The 20869-nt window shown below is 45.4% G+C and overlaps 1 protein-coding gene across 6 annotated transcripts in view; it reads right to left on the bottom strand.

The window, feature by feature from the left end:
* FHAD1 (forkhead associated phosphopeptide binding domain 1) overlaps positions 1-20869 on the bottom strand; it is a 126317-nt gene that overhangs the window by 90064 nt on the left and 15384 nt on the right. For 5 of the 6 annotated variants that reach the window (XM_053575334.1, XM_053575339.1, XM_053575336.1 and 2 more), the window contains one exon: positions 3827-4091. The exons of the other annotated variant lie outside the window; for it this stretch is intronic. In XM_053575334.1, the coding sequence (XP_053431309.1) occupies positions 3827-4091 (265 nt within the window). The remainder of the gene's footprint in view (positions 1-3826; positions 4092-20869) is intronic. 6 annotated transcript variants of the gene reach the window in all.

Below are 20869 nucleotides of genomic sequence, written 5' to 3'. Positions count from 1 at the left end.
TGTTTATAGAACATTATTTGATGATAAAAAGGAACAGACTTCGTGGTATATACAACAAAATGGATGAATCTAAGGAATATTATGCTGAGTGAAAAAAAGCCTTACATGAAAGAACATATGCTACGTGATCTCATTTATTTGAAATTCTAGAATAGGATTCTCTAGTCCATGATGGAAAAAGAATTCAGAAGAGTGGTCGCCTCTCGGGGATGGGACTAAGAACTAACTGGGAAGGGGCATGAGAACCTTTTTTGGGGAGATGGTAACGGACCATATTTCTTGATCGGGGCTGGGTTATACATGGGCCACTGTGAAAGTTTTGAGACAGACTGTGTTACGGTCTATTGTTTTACTTCCAAGAAGCACAGTTGACAGCGTCCTTTCTGATTCATCCTCGAAGTTCCAGTTCTAATTGGTGTTGCAGGGAAGGTTTCATTGGTGCTGTCTATGTGGATTTTCTTGATTTTTGTCTATCTTGAAACTTTTGGAATGTCCTGTATAAGTGTATATGATTGTAAAAACTCAAACAGTGTCCACTCAAGATGTGTGCGTTTCCCTGAGTCCCCAGGAAGGCCCTATAATTCTTTTTTTTTTTTTTTTGGCAGTTTTGGCTGGGGCTGGGTTATGAACCCACCACCTCCGGTATATGGGGCCAGCGCCATACTCACTGAGCCACAGGCACCACCTGGCCCCTGTGATTCTTGTTCCCCTAGGTAGTCCTCTTCAATACTGGGCGAATTAACATTAATGTGCTCAGGCTGCCACCACGAAACGGAGTGGGTGACTTAACGAGAGCAGGTTAGTTCCGCACAGTTCTCCAGGCCAGGTCAGCAGGGCTGGTTTCTCCTGAGGCCACTCTCCCTGGCTCTGTTCTTATGCGGCCCTTCCTCTGGGGATGTGCATTCCTGGGGCATCCTAATCTCCTCTTTTAAGGACAAGTGTCAGATTGGATGAGAGCCCACCCTAACGACTCCTTTTAATTTAATTACCTCTTTAAAGGCATTATCTCCCAATATAGCCACATTCCCTGGTACTGGGGGTTAGGGCCTCAACACATAAATCTTGAGAGGACACAGTTCAGCAGAGCTTGTCTATGTAATCAAGGGTATTACAGAAATGTTGGAGTTTGTCTCCTGAGGTTGGATCATAAGAGACATTGCAGCTTCTGCTTCACCCCCTAGGCCCAGTCTTTTGTAGACAGCTGGTGGCCATCTCCTAGGAAGACTTAAGCAGCCAATGGAGAGGTTCCCCTCGTGAGGAACGGAAGCTTCCTACTAACAACTAGTAAGGAACTGAGGCCTCCTACCCCAAGCCATGTAAGCGATCCATCTTGGAGATGGGTCCTCTAGCCCCAGACAAGCCTTCAGATGACTACAGCCCTGGTGACAGCTTGACAGCAACCTCCCGACAGAATCCAGAATCCCCCAGCTGAGCCACTCCCAAGTGTCTGACCAGAGAGACTGTGTAAGATGAAAGATGTTGGCCTGGTGCCCGTAGCACAGTGGTTACGTCACCGACCATATACACTGAGGCTGGCAGGTTTGAACCCGGCCTGAGCCACTAAACAACAATGACAACAGCAACAAAAAAATAGCCAGGCATTGTGGCAGGCACCTGTAGTCCCAGCTACTTGGGAGGCAAGGCAAGAGAATCTCTTAAGCCCAAGAGTTTGAGGTTGCTGTGAGCTGTGACGCCATAGCACTCTATCAAGGGCGACATAGTGAGACTCTGTTTCAAAACAAACAAACAAAAAAGATGAAACATGTTTATTGTTGATTTATATCCTTGAGATCTGTTAGTTGGGTGTGTGAAGGACAGATAACTTGTGTCTGTAGTTCACAGTTCTTTATACCAATAGCAACTATAATCAAGGAACTAAACTTTAGGAGCCATACCCAATGAGCCCTTTCTGTACCTGGACCTAATTTAAATGACGAAATTCTGGACTTTGAGCTGATGGTGTATTGGGGTGAGACTTTGCAGGGGCCTCAGGATGGAGTGAGGGTATTTTACATGTGAGAGGGGGATGAATCGTTGAGGACCAGAGCAGATTGTGGTAGGTAGCCTCCAAGGTGACTGCCAGTAATCCCTGCCTCCTGGTGTCCAGCCTCATGCAGAGGCCCCTTCTGCACTGGACAGAGCTGACCTGTGCAACCAAAAGGGTACTACTGAAAAGACAGAGAGTGACTTCAAAGGCTTGGTCAGTAGAGATACTGCAGTTTCCATATGGCTCTCTTGGATCCCATGCCCTGGAGGGGCCAGCTGTCCCTGCTGAGGACACCTGAGCAGCTCTGTGGAGAGGTCCTCATGGTGAAGAACTGAGGCCTCCTGTCCACAGCCATGAGAGTGCGCCATCTCAGAAGCAGATTCTCCAGCCCCAGACGAGCCTTCCAGTGAGTGCGGCCCTGGCTGACCTCTTGACGGCAACGTCATGAGAGACCCTGAGTCACAGCCATCAGCTAAGCCGCTCCCCAATTCCTGATCCACAGAAACTGCATAAGATAACACGCGGAGTTTTTGTTTATTTCAGACTGCTAAATTTTAGAGTAATTTGTTATACGACTGAAAACTAATACACATTGCATGTTGATTTTACCAAAATGCACATGAACTGTTGGGTTCCAGTTAATGCATCAAAACATAAGATGGATTAATGGATGAAGGATGGATGGACAGATATATAATAAGAGTATAGAAAAATGCATGGTAGAATTAGGTGGGGGGGGTCACTGTAAAATTCTTCTTATAATATTTGGCTGTATGTCTGAAAATTTTCATATTAAAATGTTGGAGGGAAATGGCTGAGCAATTTCTGAATGCGGGTGGTAAGTACACAGGCATTCCTTTGGTGTTGCTGCTGCTGAAACATCTCATTTACCCTTTACCTTGTATATGTGACAATAGCGATCATTATTTTAGTGATGGAGGAAGGTGACTAGGTGAATGGTCTTGAGCAATAGTGGGGGAGGATGTGGAGCCACTCAGAAAGCTGGAGACTCAGAAAAGGCTGGGATGGAAGGGACAGAGAATGGGACCTTGACACCATGGAGAAACCTTGGGAATTAGGCCCAGGAGACGGAGCTGACCAGCTACTCTGCCTGTGAAGCTGCTGAGGCCAAGAGGACGGTAACAGATGGACACTTCCTTCGCAAATGCCATGTGGCTTTCAAGGGACAAGTAAGGCTATGCATGGGCCAGAGTGAGCAGGCTATGAGCGGGCGGTCACTAAGATAACCAGCCTTCAGTGACACAGAAAAGCATTAGATTGGTCTAGATTGAGTGTATCTTCTCTGGGGAAGTGATTTTCCTTGATAAGCCTCTATCTCCTTTCACATGGAAGATGGTACAAACATCCTAGGGAGGTTGGCAGCAAAAGGGGATTTCGGTTACCAGTATTTCTGCACATCTGAGTCAAAGTGTGTTGATTTAGGTCCTGCTACACACACACACATACACATATGCACCCAGGTGCACACACACCGCAGGAGTGCTGATCTGAGTTTACGGGCACAGCCCAAAGTCTAGCAGCAATTCTCAACCTGTGGGTCGCGACCCCTTTGTTCCATTTGTAACAACGCGGCAATTAGGAAGGTTGAGAACCACTGGGAGGGACATGTGCCAGCAGCTCAAGAGCACACCCAAGGCAAGAAGGATGACAGATGATTTTGAACTGTTTTCTTACTTTCTGTTTATCCTGTATTTGAAAAAGTTGGACTATGTTTTACTTTTATAATGAGAGAAAATAAGCAAAAACACGACCCCCTCCTCACAGCTAGAAACACGCTCCATACGCTACCAAAGGGAGCGCAGACGGACAGACACGTACCTTGCTTGATAGGGGACTTGTGGGTGGTGTCCACCACGAAGGAGAACATCTTCCCGCCAGTGCTCATAGGCCGCCTGTGGGTGGGAGCCGGGCCCAGGGTGGGCCTGGGGAAGCCCTGGGACCAGCTCCTCTGCACAGGTGCTGACCGGATGCCCTGGCAGAAGGGAATATGTGGTGGCGAAGGGTTCGGGGTCGGCTCCTGTGTGGCCTGGGGCGTCTGTGACCTTGGCCATGGTGCTGGGCTTCTCATCCACGGGTAGGAGACCTGCAGGGGCACACAAAGGGTCAGGGGAGGTTGTGAGCTGCTGATGCGGCCTCCACTCCTTTGTCCGAGCCACACAATTGCTGCCTGAGGTCTCAGCTTAGGAATCACTTACCCCGGGAAACCTTCCTGGACTCTCAAGTTGGGGATGGTGGGCCCTGCCAGGGGTCACACTTAGCACATCGTGACACCACCATTTAGTGGGTGTGTCCTTTACTCAGGCACTTTGCCCAGTGATTCACATGTATGAACGAATAATTAATCGTTTGATACACCCTATGCTGTGTCATGACAGGGTGGGCAAGACCAAGTGATTTTTCCCCAAGGCCATAGATGTGGTCTTGAGCTGTGGAGCTAGGAGAACGTCCCCTTTGAGGGATTAGGGACTTTTCATCTCTCTTGCTGACCGCTATATCCTCAGCACCCAGAATAAAGGCCTGGCACACACGTGGCAGTCCTCAAATACTGGTTGAAAGAATGGATGGGCCAGGGCTGCACCTGTGGCTCAGTTGGTAGGGCGCTGGCCCCATATACCCAAGGGGTTCAAACCCGGCCCTGGCCAAACTGTGACAAAAAATAGCTGAGCGTTGTGGCGGGCACCTGTAGTCCCAGCTACTTGGGAGGCTCAGGCAAGAGAATGGCCTAAGCCCAGGAGTTGGAGGTTGCTGTGAGCTGTGTGATGCTATGGCACTCTATAGAGGATGACAAAGTGAGACTCTGTCTCTACAAAAAAAAAAAAGAAGAAAGAATGGGCCAATCATCTGGGACTCCATAGCCTCTCCTTTTCTGTCCCCACTGTGGGTCTCTCCATCTGAATCCCAGTGCTAAGATCTCTGGGGTGGCAGGGACCCCACTGTCTTGTTAGCCTTTGGGTCTGAACATTGTCACACCTGATTCTGGCAGAGGTCCCATAAATCTATCAAGGGAACACTTAATGCTTTGATTCTGGGGAAGATGTTTGTAGCTATTTTCAGTGGAGAGCACATCAAAATCCTTCTGGCCAGGGAGGAGGATGTGGAGAGGAGCTGACCCCTGGCTTAATGCTTCCAGGTGCCCAGTGATTAAGATAACCTCGATGAGTGCTATCACTTGGTGCACTGACTCCTTGGCCTTCAGGGAGGACGCTCCCCACTCCCTTGGAGAGGTGAAAGAATTTACCCAAGCACAGGTAGTGGTAGAGACAGAATGCGGATCAAGATCTGGTGGACGGCCTTTCTCTCTGTTCTCTCTTCCCACAATTCTCCCTGCTTTCCCTCCCAATTTTCTTCACAGAAATAATACTTTCCAAGTAAGAGCTAAGTGGGCTGCGATGCAGGGCCATGCGTCTATTTTCCCAGAGCTTACGTTTCTCCTTCTGTATCCTAGAGAGAATCTGAGGTCAGACACTCATGAAGAAGGACAAGAAAGAACACACGTAAAAGAAGAGCAGTGGCAGACAGACATTCTATAACTTCGACTGGGTCGAATTCAGGAGGAAGGTTCTCCCCTCACTCAGGATCCTGAGCCAGTCTTTCAGCTACAGTCTTTCTACAGAAGGCCACAAAGATTCTTTCATGGAGTCAGTGAGATGTTTCAGGGAACTAATCACCTGGGGACACCTGGCCCAGCATTTGTAATAACACGAGCCCATTTTATTTTATTTTATTTATTATTTGAGACAGAGTCTCACTATGTCACCTTTAGTAGAGTGCTGTGGCATCACAGCTCACAGCAACCTCAAACTCCTGGGCTTAAGCAACTCTCTAGCCTTGGCCTCCTGAGTAGGGAGGACTACAGGCACCTGCCACAACGCCTGGCTATTTTTTTGATTGCAGTTGTTATTGTTGTTTGGCAGGCCCTGGCAGGGCTCGAACCTGCTAGCTTTCGGTGTATGTGGCTGGCGCCCTACTCACTGAGCTACAGGCGCCAAGCCAACTAGCCCATTTTAAATCTGGATTCAGGAATGGGATTGGGCATGTTCTGGAACCCTGTTACCTTACATGTAGTTCTGAATTTCTGTCCACTGTTACATCTTGGCCCCTCCAGCTAGCCTGCCCTCCATTCTTTAGTCTCAGAAGCTGAGGTGTGGGCTCCTGCCCTGAGCTGCCTTCTCCATCCACTCCCATCCTTCTCATCCTCCATGGCGGTCTTGCCTCAATCATTCTGATATTTCTTTTGGTTTAGTAACTATTTATTGAATGATGGGTTGGAGGTGAGAGGGGGTAAATTCGAATACCTAGTCTTCTAGAACACAAATCTAGAGATTATTGGTTGTGGTGGAGGAATCCACTTTGATGCTGGGATACTTGGGGATGGGGAGGCTGTTAAGTAATGGTGCCTCACTGCCAGCTAACTGTGTTGCGTGACCGGAGACACAAATGAACAGCAGCTTTGCCGTGAGTATAAACTTGCTCCTGTAGTTACTAAGTTAAGAAACAGACTACACGATATGGGATGGTGTGCAGCAAAATTCTTTATTCAGGGTTTTGATTTTATACCTTTCTAATCTACAAACTGCAAGGGTGCTCGAGCCTCACACCTCAAGGGTCCCACGTCTATGGCAGACAGGCCAGAACCCATTCAGCATCCTCTGGAGATTTGGGTAATCTCCCTCCTTCTCCCAGCTTATTATTGTGGGCGGGGTTAGGAAATCAGCCAATCACATTCCCTGGTCACAGTGATTGGTTCAGGGGTGGGGCATGTGATCCAATCAGAACCAAGGAGACATGCTGGACACCAGCATCTCTAGCCATAGGAGACGTGGGAGCTTCATGTATGGCTGGCGCTCAGGATATGGAGCCCAGGAAAGGAGAGAGGGAAGGTGACTTTTGTTTTGCATTTTTAATTATAAAAAACAGATATCATAAAATTTACCTTCTTAATGACTTTTAAGTGTATAGTTCAGTAATAAGCAAATTCAAATGGGTTGTAGCATGTATCAGACAGAATTCTCTTTTTTAAGGCTGAATAATATTCTGTTGTATTGGACAGATCACATTTTCTTTATCGATTCACCTGTTGATGGACACTTTCAACAGATGAGTGATGGACCATTCATTTGTTACTTCCACCTCTTGGTTATTGTGAATAATATGAAAGTAGAGAAGCCGTTCTGAACCCTGGCTTGGGTCATACCCTAAACTTCTCAGCGCTGTGAGGCTGCTGAGAGCTGGTTTCTGTCACTTGCACCCCTCACGGCCCTAATGACAGAGTCTCTAAAGGGGACCGTGTTTGACGCATAATGCAGCAAAGATCGCAATAAGCTCTTTGTTTTCATGTTTAGTTAAAGCTTGCTGATTCAGGGTGGCTTTAGATGAAAGGTTAAAGTTGGTCTTCTCTACTTAGCAGGTCTGCTCTATTCTAAGGTCAAGGTTTACCAGCAATTCCTGCTGCTAACTACAAGGAAACAGGTGGCGGGGGTGGGGAAGGCGGGTGAGAATAAACCCAAGAAAACAACTTATATTAAAGATAACTCCTGGCTGTGCTTGAAGCTGGGAGTCAAGGTCAATTACGAATGAGTCTGGTTTTAGGAACTTTAGTTTAAAAAGCTTTGCTAATGGCCTTTCTTCTTTCCCCCCCGCCCCGGTCTCTGATCCTATGTTGCATGGTGGTTGCCTGTGTTGGTTTTTAGGCAACATAAGACATTCCTGATTTTTACAACACTACCTTTATAATCGCCAGTTGTCAACTCCCTTGACACACCCACTGCTGAATTTCTATCAGCTTGAACAAACACTAGTCAATGATTTACTCAAGAAATCACATTCCATTTTTCCCAAAATACCTGCCTGTTCTCTGTGTTATCACACCAGCATTTGCTTCTGACTTTATCAAGACGGCAGGGTGAGGGGCACACCCTAAAACACCAAGGTAGTTTGCACAGGGTCCTACAGGACCCCGCATCCTGCCAGGAAGGCCTGGAGGCCGTGTCTAAGGCTGGCCTTGCCCTTGCAGAGCGTGTCACGTGCTCTGCCATTTGCAATCATTGTCACTGCTGCTTCTGTGAAGGCACGGGGGTGCCAGACTGTGCTGTGCCCTTGTGTTCTCATCTGTCAGAATAACTCTAGGGGACGGGGAGGCATTTGAAGCCTTATTTTGTGAGTTAGGAAAAGGAAGCTCAGCAAGGTGAAGTGACTTGCCCAAGGTCCTGCAGCCAGGAAGTGGTGCTGCTGTTCGACTCCGAACCTGTGCTCCTAGAGCCTCCAGGTCCTTTGAAGCCATGGTTTAGATCTACTTTCCATACTCACAAAAGGATCCTAGACCATTGGTTAATGAAGAGTCGGAAATTTTCTGAGTTAAAAATGAAAATAAGGAATAGCTGGTACGAAGAACCACGAGATGCCGTACGTGCTGCTTGTGAATAGGATTTTCTGGAGACGCTGCCAACTCCCTCAGGGGAACGTGATTCACAGAACACGTGTGACACCCTGGAAGCCTCTCAGAGAGCCACAGCCTCTACCCAGGCCGGGCCTGTGCATATTCACTGCTGTAGCGCAGGATAGCTGGGGCCTGTTTATACTGGCTCAGAGAGCTGATTAGGAAATGTTCAGACAGAATTTTTGTGAGCCGGCTGATAAACATAGAAATCAATAAAAATGTAAAAACATATACTTAACAATGAAATTACATCAGCAACAACAGTAATACATACTTAAAACTCATCCCTTCCTAATTATTTTGCTGTGTTTGATTATTACCTATGCTATTATGTACCCCTACTGAACTGTGTATTTGCAACCTTGCAGAATAATACTACTGACTGCCTCTTCCCAACTCTGGGGATGTTACATTGTAGCTTGGAATTGGCCAACATGGGAGAATTCACACCCACCACCTGAATCAGGAATTCAGGAAGTGCTATAAGAAGTCAAGATTTGTGATGTGTAGAGATGCTATAAATCAGGGCTTGATTTTTTTTATTTTGTTGACTGTCTACCCTTAAGAAGGTGATGGAGAACCTATGAAGAACACGGATGAAATGTAAAAGCATGTTGTGTCATTATGAATAGCTCCAAAAAATGAGTAAATATGTCTTGTATTTGAAAGCTATTATCTGGTATAGCAAAGCAGTCAGTCATGTCATTGATGAATGGATGAGGTTCCAGCACACGGCTTTCTTATTTCACTTTTGTCTCGCTCATAAATGTAAACAAATATATATATATATTTTTCAATATTCTCTATACATGTACATGGGTTTATTTGGTTTCCACTTTTTGCCTTCACAAAATTAAAGAGGCTCCAAATTTAAGGACAATAACAATGTTTAAGATGAGGACTAGAAATAAAAACCACGTAAAGAACGAATGAAGATAAATACAATCGGAAAAGAAATCAGATGATTGCTGCAACGAAATACTGAGCAATAATAATAATAATAATGCAAAAAAAGTAACATTCACATTGTCAGATAAAAGTATGTCTATCATAGAATGCTTCAACTCTGAGGTTCAGTATGGAGTCACCAGTTAACTTCTTTATTTTTTCTTCCAAAGTCTCAAAAAATAGAGAATATTTATTTTTATAAATAAAAATAGAAGATAATTTCAAAAACCAGATCGTGCCAAATCTTATAGACAATAAAAAAAAAAAAGAAATACTTCTAAATCATTCTACTTCATCTGGATATACCTGATATTAAAATTGGAAAAAAATATATCATTTTTAAAGGGAAATTACAAATACACTTCTCTTATAAATGAGGATGCAATATCCTAAACAACATATTAACAAGTTGAATTAAAAATTATTGTTCAAATAATGTACTTTGGTCAAAATTAAATCTAATTTATGTGAGAATTAGTCACTATTTTCTTTTTTTTTCTTTCCATCACCCCTCCCTCTTTCTCTCCCTCTTCCCCCACCCCCCCATAAACAAAAATATTTACCAATATTCAAACTGGAAACTAACTCACCCATTCCTACTTTAAGTTGGTGAGGGATTCAGAGGTCAGCAAAATCAATGAAAACCTTCTGTGACACTCAATGGCCATAAGGACTTCACACTAACTTTGCAATAAGAGTCTATTATATTATTATTGTAAGAAATGTGCTATGCATTGTTTAGGTTGGTAAGCTTTATGGTACACACACACACACACAAAAACTGGATCCAGCACCCATAAAGTGCCTGGCATAGGTGTCCCTGACTGGACTGAACAATGGGCAGACAGAGCTAGAGGGGCAGAGAAAACATGCCCAGGGCGTCTTGTAAGAGCAAACAGTATGGACATGCTCCAAAACAAAAGGTGCAGCTATTGTGCATCATGCAAAGGTACATGTCAAATCTATGAAGAGTAGAGCATAAATGTCTCAACACAAGAATTAAGTAAGTGAGGCGAAGGCTATGTTAACCAGTTTGATGTAAACATTCCAAACTGTACATAAAATCACATTGTACCCCATAAATGCATTAATGTACACAGTTATGATTTAATAAAAAAAAAAAGGGTGGCGGCATGGCGGCATGTTGGAACAACACAGCACCCAGACTGAAAGGGCCCCCAGAAGCCAAAACTAGAACAATTTGATTCTCAAAGTAAATAACACAGCAGCGGATTAGAACCTAAAGAACCAAATAAATCCATAAATACAAATACGTGAGTGGCTGGGCACGGTGGCTCACACCTGTGATCCCAGCACTCTGGGAGGCTGAGGAGGGTGGATTGCTTGAGCTCAGGGGTTCAAGACCAGCCTAAGTAAGAGCCAGATCCTGTCTCTACTAAAAAAAGAAAAACTAGCCAGGCATTGTAGTGGGTGCCTGTAGACTCAGCTACTTGGGAGGCTGAGGCAGGAGGATCGCTTGAGCACAGGAGTTTGAGGTTGAATGGGATGCCATGGTGCTTTACCCCAGGGTGACAGAGTGAGATTCTATTTAAAAAAAAAAAAAATACAAGTGAGGAAACAAATCAGTGTGCAGCAGAGACTATCTTCCCTACAGAAGAATTTCATACATGCACATCCTCACGCTCCTGGAAGCAGAGCCAATCCCCGTCCTCTCATCCTCAGAGGGGACCGAGGGACTGCCCCCCAAGTCCAAGATACAGAAAGGGGGACAGTACCTTTGCAGGGGGGACAACTGGCAAACAACCCGTGTCAACCTCACCAGGGAAGCTGTGTAGGTACAGGGGCCCCTGATGTGCTGAGATGACAGGGACACTTTACTGCACAGTGACCCCTGTCTAATCAGAGAAAAACAGACAAATCCAGACTGGGGGACGGTCTCCAGGATACCTAGCCGGTACTCCTCAGGACGGTCAAGGTCTTGAAAATCAAGGTAAGACTGAGAAACTGTCACAGACCAGGGGATGTTAAAGAGCCACGAGGATCCTGAAGCGTAGCTGATAATAATGTGGCAAGGTTGGTTTTTGTTTGTTTGTTCTGAAAACTGCTACGGTCATATCAAATGCCAACCTTGGGGGGAAACGGGAGCAGAGCAGAGAGGAACTGTCTATATTATCATTATTACAGTTTTTCTGTATATCTAAAATTATGCCCAAATCAAAAAGTATTTAATAATATATATATATATTTAAAGGGCCTTTGAGTTACCAGAGAAAAATACTACAAAATCCACATGCAAATACTAAAGGAGGTTACGCATACTAATGGTCCTCTGGGGCCACTTCCAGACTTAATTCCCCTGATTTGACTCAATTTTACTCTAATACTACACAGCTATAATGACAGGAAGGGACATGGGGAGATGGGGAAGAGGCACATTAACCCCTGCAGAGAGAAGCAGTTGCCTGCAGGTCTCTAAAGCACAGAGTCAGAGCTGAGAGTCCACAGAGGGGCTGCCTGGGGCTGGGCAAACAGCCTCCACCTCGGCAGATGGAGTAATAATTTTAAGTCTCCAGCTAAAGGATAAACTCTGTTCAGGATCTTCAATCTCAGAAATCAGGATTATACATTTCAGAACACAGAACGATCAAGTTTTATAGTATCTTTCAGTTTTGAAGCTTAAAGAAGTAGGTTCCTTTGAGCTCTTCAGGGAAGTCATTCATCTGGATTTTGGCCAGCTGGGTCAGAGGACATCTAGCTGTGCTCTGACCCATCTTAATTTGGTCTTCGTAAACCCTCCAGCTTGGGTTTCCCTTTCTGTTCAAGTTCTAATTCACTTTTTGGTTAGTCCATAAAATGGGGAAGATAATCTAACGAGACAACACCTCGATTTTTGCCAATAGCCTCTTCTACCCTCAGGCTGGGCCTACTTCAGTCCAGTCCTGCCAGATTGAGTGAGTGAATAAATGAAGGGCCGTCAAGTAAGTTAGGAAAACAGGCACCACGGCTGTGTTTGGGAAGACTGTGACCTGCCAGAAAAGCCAGGAGGCAGCGGGTGGGGCCCTGCAGTTTCTGGGCCAGGTCTTAGTTGCTTCACGAGGACACTTCTCCCTCTGGTCCCTTGATGCCGCTGCTGGTAGACATCTAATGACAATCTGTGAGGTTTTGCCAAGGACATGCCGGAAGCTGTCTGTTGCCCTTTGGCCTCCATTTCCCTGGCCATGGAAAATTTCCTTTGATTACAAATCTTTGTCTCAGCCTTTCTCATCACATCAGGAGGTTCCCCCTAACAGTTATAAAAGCAAAGTATAGAGGAAAATCCTACCAGATCAGGTTGGGAGACGGCAGAGCTTGGCTAGCGAGAGGTTTGTCACAAGTGCCACTGAGCTCTCTGGTCCTTTGCCAATCCCCAGGCATTCAATCCGGCTACAGGAAAAGCCACATCCTTCTCAAGAATGGGTCTGGCCGGGTACAGTGGCTCCTAGCACTTTGGAAGTCTAAAGCCAGAGGATCACTTGAGATCAGGAGTTTGAGACCAGCCTGAGCAAGAGCAAGACCCTGTCTCTACAAAAAAATAGAAAAAAATTAGCTGGGTGCAGTGGTGCATATCTGTAGTTCCAGCTGCTCAGGAGGCTGAGGCAGGAGGATCACTTGAGCCCAAGAATTTGAGGTTGTAGTGCGCCATGATGATGACACTGCACTCTAGCCAGGATGACAGAGCAGGCTTTATTTTAAGATCCTTCTTGCAGTGGGTGACTAAGGCCCCAACTCTGTGAGCTTCTCATCACATACACAGGAGAAGAACAAACTACTCTGAGCTTTTGGAGATTGGCCTGGGACTTTTCCAATAAGAAGTGGATTATTAGTCATTTTCTTCCTCCGAGGCCCTCCCCCTGAATCTCACTAGGAAGGTTCAGTTTAAGCAGTAAGAACACTCCCTTATTTCATGGACATTTGTTTTTCTGTCTACATTGCATCTATTTCTCTATCTTCTGTAGGGGAGACACCCTTCCCTCCCACATTTCTGAGCCCATGTAATTCTGTCGGGACAGATCCCCTGTCTACTCCAGGGGAGGGAGTATGACCTGACCAGGCCAGTCAGAGTACTCCCTGTCTTTGCCCTCAATGGCTGGCTCAGGGATCAGCATAGGATCCAAGCCCAGTCAATGAAGAAGCTTATTCTTTTCCTGGAGCTGCTAAGTTTGGAGGATGCTGTGGCTGCTGGTGGCCAGCTCGTTACAGGTGAGGCAGGAATCTACCTGAGATTATGAAGCTAATGAAGATGAAAGAGATAGTTTCCTGATAATCGCTTGAGCACCTGGATCCAGCCAGGTCTGAAGCTGTTTTTTTTTTTTTTTTTTTCCTTTTCATTTGCATGAACATCTCCTCCTCCTCCTCCTCCTCCTCCTCCTCCTCCTCCTCCTCCTCCTCCTCCTCCTCCTCCTCCTCCTCCTCCTCCTTCTTATTCGAGTTTGAGGTGGGTTTCCAACATTTGCAAACCACACAATTTCCTGGACAGCATGTTCACTGAGACTTCAGCACCAAGCATCACTGTGTACGCAGAAGGCAAAGTGTTATATAGGTCCTGACAGGCTGAAATAAAACCCACCAGGCTGGAATCATGTACCAAATTCACCTTTAAACTTGTAAACGTAAAACAGTGGTCTCAGAGAAGAAGTGATTTAAGACCAAGGAACCAGTCATTAGCCAGGCAGTGAAACATTAAATAGAGGAATTTGGAACAAATTAATAGGTCTCTAGCTAGGGCAAACTTCAGAGCATAAGTCCCAAATTTCTGCTTCATAAGTTTATACCAGAGAAAACATTCCAAAGTTTTCAAAGAAAACTTTCCAGTTGAAAAAACAGGTAAAATTTGGGAGGCGCCTGTGGCTCAAGGAGTAGGGCGCCAGCCCCAGATGCTGGAGGTGGTGGGTTCAAACCCAGCCTTGGCCAAAAAAAAAAAAAAAACTGCAAAAAAAAAGAAAAAACAGGTAAAATTTAAAACATACATCTATTGTATACATTATATATCTAGCATATTCATTAGATATGTCAATATAATTGTATTACTATCCATGCAAATACGTGTGCATGTATATTTAGAACTACCTTTTCCTCCTTTTTTCCCCCTTAAGACAGTCTCATTCTGCGACATGAGCCTAGGTCACAGCAACTTCCGACTCCTGAGCTCAAGCAATCCTCCTGCCTCGGCCTCCCGAGTAGCTGGGAGTACAGGTGCCTGCCACCATGCCTGGCTAGTTTTTCTATTTTTAGTAAAGATGGGGTTTTGCTCTTGCTCAGGCTGGTCTCGAAATCCTGAGTGCGAGGGATCTTCTCGCCTCGGCCTCCCAGAGTGCTAGGATTACAGGTGCGAGCCACCGTGCCTGGCCTAGAACCACATATTTCTAAGCTTTCTTTTAAAGAGGTAATGAAAGACTATTTGAAAGCTATATTTTCTTTTTCTTAAATTTCTTGGTCAACTAAATTAACTATTAACCAGCAGAGTGCTTGGAAGACCATAAGGGCTCAATCTATAATAGTTATTTTTCTTATCCCCGGGATTTCCTATCCTCTTTTTTTTTTTGCAGTTTTTGGCTGGGGCTGGGTTTGAACCTGCCACCTCCGGCATATGGGGCCAGTGCCCTACTCTTCTGAATCACAGGCACCGCCCTCCTATCCTCTTTTTTTAGCGGTTCTTTCAGCAACTGGGTGAAATGAAAGAGGCAGTAGATCGCAGGGTTACGAGTGGAGTTGGGGAACTTTCTGTGGAGAGCCAGACGGCAGGTATTTCTGGCTCTGTGCACCATATACAGGCTCTATCTCCTCAGCTCTGCTGTTGGAGCAGAAAAGCAAACGTACAGGCAACACCAAATGAGTGGGCACGCGTGTTCCGGTAAAATTTTAATTAAAAAAAAACAACAGGCGATCGTCTGGGTTTGGCCCTGGGGCTGTGGTTTGCCAACCTCTGGTTGAGAACATGGGATCTAGCATGCCAAGGAACTGGTCTCTCTCCCTCCTCTGCCTCTTACACAGTATGTCACCCTGACAAACGTGTTTCTTTTTATGCCTCATCTTTAAAATAGGGATAACAACAGTTACTTCTTACTGTGTGAGAACCAAATGGAATAGTACATATAAAGTGCCCATAACACTTCCTGGCTCCTAATAAATGCTCATGAAACATTAGCTGCCAGGCATTTATTGTCATTATCATCACAAAGAAACCAAAAGGGAGCCAAGGGTTAGTCCAGGAGCTGCAGCGTCCCTTGTGAAAAGTTCGTGGAGGCAAATGAAGCAGCCAGTAACTGAAGGTGCGTTTCTGCCCTCCTGGGTGGCTTTTGCTTTTGCCCCCAACAGCATGTGAAGTGGCAGGTTGACCTGGTGTTGCAGAGAAGGACTTGTAGCCTGAGCTCTCAGGTCATCAGGGTGCTGTTGGGAGAAGCCTCTTGGACTAGGACTCAGGACTGGCCCTGAAGTCTGGGTCTGGCTGTAACTGATGTGTGACCTTGGGAAAGTTGCAGAACCTCTTTGGGCAGCAGTTAGTACAATGATGGAGTTGTCCCAATGGTGTCCATAAAAATTCTTAAGGAGGAGAAAGGGCCTGTGATTAAGGTGTACCTGCTTGGCAGAAATTGGAAACTGAAGCTCAGAAAGAGTGAAGGACGCAACTACAACTTGAACTTTACCTTACACATGCAAACAATGTACCCTAATCATATGTACTGTTATGTTATCCAAAATTTTAAAAAGGCCAGGCGCGGTAGCACCCACCTGTAATCCTAGCACTTTAGAAGGCCGAGGTGGGTGAATTGCTTGAGCGCATGAGTTCAAGACCAGCCCAAGCCATAGTGAGACCCCATCTCTACTAAAAATAGAAAAACTGAGGCAAGAGGATTACTTGATCCCAAAAACTTGAGGTTGCTGTGAGCTATAGTGCCACGACATTCTAGTCAGAGTGCTAGAGTGAGACTCTCTCTCTTTCAAAAAAAAAAAAAAAACACAACTAAAAAAAGAGAGAAAGGTTAAGTAAGTTGCAGTTGGAATCTGAATTTGAGCTTGAGTCTATCATACTTCAAAGCCCTTGTGTTCTTCACTGCATTCCAGAAGAGCTTCGCCATGACAGCAGTGAGCAGCAAGGCATACGGGCTCAAACAGGGCACTCTTTATGCTGGGCAGCATGTGGTGAGGTTGCTAGAGGGACAAAGGACCGTATACAGAAGTCACGGGGGAGTCTCTGGCTGGAATGGGGACAGGACAGAGCAGGCTACAGCAGGTTTCCTTACCCACCTGCCTTATAAGAACAGCACCACTGTTGATAAGGACAGCCTGCATTCATAGAGATTATAAAACACTAAAAAAAGTCAATCAACACAAATCATCATGGCAGGCGTACCCAGCTCTGTGACTTTGATTTCACATGCTTGACACTTAGGCAGAAACTCTAGCTTATTACATAGTGGTTGCTTCAGGGCACTGCAAATAGCCCTGTAAGTTACCTCTTGTACAACCCTAGGGGGCACCATCTGTGTGGACTACGCCATGAATGGCGGCCCCAGAGCTGTGCAACGTGGTGGTCCTAGGCTATACGATGGCAAAAGAGGTATGATTTGCATCATTCACTCCTGGGCATGTCCTGGGTGCCAATGAACTTCGTCAGCCAAGAGTTTTTCTTTATGTGTTTCCATCTTGTATGTCATTCCACGGGTAATTTATTTGCTGAAGTGTCCGCCTGGTAGCTGGGGAAGAGGTGTGTCTTGAGAGGTTTCCTGCCCGTGGGAATGCTCCCAGAGGAGGCAGCTGGGTGCTGGAGGGCTCTTCTGCTTGAGCCTACAGTTGAGCAATATCACATGCTTATCACAGGTGCCAGGTGCTGGGCTGAGACATTGACATATTGTGCCCTTTCAACAACCCCACATGGTAAGGAACTGGTATGATCTCAATTTTACAGAAATGGGAACTGAGGCTTTCAGAAGTGAAGCCACCTGTGCAATCCTATGGCTGGTGAAGAGCAGGGCTGGAACTGTGTTGGGCAGTGTGATTTGAACTTCAGGAGGCCCACACTACCCACCGTGCATCTGCAAACACATCTGGGTCCCTAGCTTCTGCTCCCACTCCCTAATATTCGTAAGATAGCTGTCACATCCCTCTCTGTCTGTGATGGCCACCACAGAGTCTGAGACAAAGGTATCTATTTGCAAACTCTTTGCTGGGAAAAGAATGGTTAACTCTTAGATTGTTAGGACGAGTCTTGAAAACTCTACCCCAGGAGAAAACACAGCGCCCTCTCCAGGGACCGGAGAAATCCATCAGAAACAAAAGCAAGCAGGAATCAAGATGGACACAAAATCCTTAGAAAAACTGGGCCCCCAAATGAGAAGAGATTTGACAAGAGATGCTCTCCAATACCTTCCTTCTCTCTCCCCAGAGTCCATATGGTTGAATTCTTCTGGCCAGTGGAAAGTGAACTCATAGGAATGTGTAATGGTTGCCATGGCTACTCTCCCTCTGGTCCTCATTCATCTAGGAGAGCTTGGAGGCAGCCCGCACGTAAGTTTCACAGCCTGACAAGGGGCCGAGAGGGAGCTGAGGGCTGTTCTGTGAGGCTGGGGGTGAGCTGGGGGTCTCCTGGGGAAAGCCTGACAAAGAGGTTCGGGCTGCCATGAAGTGTCCAGGTACTGGCCTGAGGAATGTCTGTCCGATACCAGCAGTGACCAGTGAAGCACCAGGCAACTTCATGTAGCAGTAAGATTTTTAAAAAATCATGTACAGCCAAGTGATTGTAAAAGAATGTTTTGTTATATTTGAAAAGGTTTTGTTATATTTTGTTATATTTGATACTGCTCTTTCCGGCTAGTGTCAGACTACATGGTTTTCTCCCCGCTGTTATCTGCAAGTACGGGCAGAGTTTCATTTGCACTGGCTGGCTGTGTGACCCTGGGAAAGTCACTTAACCTCTCTGAGTTTCAGCTTCCTTGTCTGTAAAGCAGAGATCATGTGAGAACCCTGTCTCTGTTTTGAGCCAGCAGGTAATTTGCTTAGCATAGTGTCCTGGAAGTTAGTGGCTCCTCCTGGAAATTAGTGGCTCCTCCTGCCAACAGCACGATTCCATTGTAATAACTACTGATTTCAGCATCTTACAAAGCGTCCTTTTGCTCTTTCAATAGTCAAAGTTAGGGGTCTTTACCACTGTGTGCCATATTTGTGTGATTAAAACAAAGTACAGGCAGCCCCTGAGTTATAAACATCCGACTTACTTACAACTCACACTTAGGAACAGAGGCTGCTACAGTAAGTCCCCAAGTTACAAATACCCGACGGACATACAACTCGAACTTATGAATGGAGGCTATGACGGGTAACAGGTAAATGTACTTGGTCTAGTTTACGTACAACTTCTGCTTAAGAACAAAGCTACAGAACCCATCTCGTTCATAACCCCGGGGCTGCCTATACACCCAGAACTGCCTGTACACCCTCCCCCCACATTGGTATACAAAAGTTTACAACTGCTTTGTTGGCAACAGCCAAAAGGAGGAAGTAGCCCAAGTGTCCGTCAACAGACGAAGAGATCAACAAACTATGGGCTATCCGTGCCGTGGAATATTATCCAGCCTTGAGTAGGAAGGGAATTCTGGCACATGCTATAACATGGGTAAAGCTTGAGAACATTACGCTAAGTGAAAAACTAATCACGAAAGGACGAATATTATATGGCTTCACTTATACAAAGTACCTAGCTGAGTCAGATTCAGAGCAGAATAGTGGTTGTTAGGGGCTGCGTGAGGGACAGGGAGTTCTTGTTTAATGGGTACAGAGTTTGTTTTGTAAAATGAGAAGAGTTCTATGGTTGGGTGAAGGTGGTCACTGCGCTTAAAGCCACTGAACTGTATGCTTAAAAATGGATAAGATAATACCCTTTATATGTATTTTAGCAATCTAAGAAAAAAAAAAAAGCTGACTGTCTGACATCCTAGCACGCTGAGAAAAGAATGGTTAACTTGAGCTTGAAGCTTAAGCTCAGGAATTTGATACCAGCCTGAGCAAGAGTAAGACCCCCATCTCTACCAAAAATAGAAAAATTACTGATGGTTGGGTATGGTGTGTCCCAGCTATTTGGGAAGTCAAGGCAGGAGAAATGCTCGAGCCCAGGAGTTGGAGGTTATAGTGAAGTATGGTGATACCACCACACTTTAGCCAGTGTGACAGAGCAAGAGCCTCTCTCAAAAAAATAAAAAATAATAAAACATTAAAAGCAAACAATCGAAGTATTCCAGAGGTTTCTTTCCCAGAGGAGTGGGGTGATGGAAATGTTCTGAATGTAGATTATAAGGATGGTGGCACAATTCTGTAAATATACTAAAATTTATTGAATTGTACACTTAAAATGGGTGAAGTTTATGTTATGGAACTTATACTTCAATAACACTTTTAAAAGCAAGCGAGCGGGCTGGGGGAGGTGGCTCAGGCCTATAATCCTAGCACTCTGAAAGGCTGAGGCAGGTGAATCGCTTGAGCTCACGAGTTCCAGACCTGAACAAGAATGAGACCCCTGTCTCTCCTAAAAAAAAGAAGAAGAAGAAAAAGAAAAAGAAGAAGAAGAAGAAAAAGAAAAATTGAGGCAGGTAGATCGCTTGAGTCCAAGAGTTTGAGGTTGCTGTGCGGTAACACCACAGCACTCTACCAAGGGTGACAAAGTTAGACTCTGCCTCAAAACAAAACAAAACAAAACAAACAAAAAAACAAGCAAGCAAACAAATGTCACATTGAGGCCCTTCCTTTGTTGCAGTGATAGTTTTACAGGAGCGTTTATATGGCAACATCTATCAGACTATGTTAAGTTCACATATGGACTTTAATTGCATGTCAATTATACTTTAATAAATGTAGTTTTTAAAAAGCAGCACAGTATCCCAAAAAAGAATGAACCCTCGGGCGGCGCCTGTGGCTCAAGGAGTAGGGCGCCAGTCCCATATGTCGGAGGTGGCGGGTTCAAACCCAGCCCCAGCCAAAAACCACAAAAAAAAAAAAGAACCCTCTTATTTTATTAAACAATGTCCCTTTTGATGGACATTTATGTTTCAAATTTTATGCCACTATAAAAATACTTCCATAAATATCCTTGTAGGAAAAAAGAAAAATACAGGTATTGTGTGTGCTCCCCCACCAGTAAGCCACAAAATCACAGTTTCCCGGGGAAGAGGCCCAGGAACCTGTAATTTTACTGAACATTCCTCCCACATTCTTGTCACCAGACGGTCGGAACGTCACAGATGTGCATGTTCAAGGTTGTGGAGTGTTAAGCATCTACTTTGGACACTGAGTCTCCAGGCTTGATAACCTCTCAAATCCACGCACCACTAAGAAGGTGGAGACCCAGACGTACAAAGATCCCCGGCCCAGGTCAGAGCGGGAAAGCAGCAGAGCGCTGATCAGCCTAGAAAGGAACGTTCACCTCTGCGTTTTCAAAGGCACACACCTGCTTTCCCCTCCTCCGGTGAAGCTGCACATTTGAGGGAAAA

The sequence above is a fragment of the Nycticebus coucang genome, chromosome 22 (genome assembly GCF_027406575.1).
Source record: "Nycticebus coucang isolate mNycCou1 chromosome 22, mNycCou1.pri, whole genome shotgun sequence".
In the NCBI taxonomy this organism is placed as follows: domain Eukaryota; kingdom Metazoa; phylum Chordata; class Mammalia; order Primates; family Lorisidae; genus Nycticebus; species Nycticebus coucang.
The sequence above is the reverse complement of the archived record's forward strand: the minus strand, read 5'-3'. Positions and strand labels throughout refer to the sequence as shown.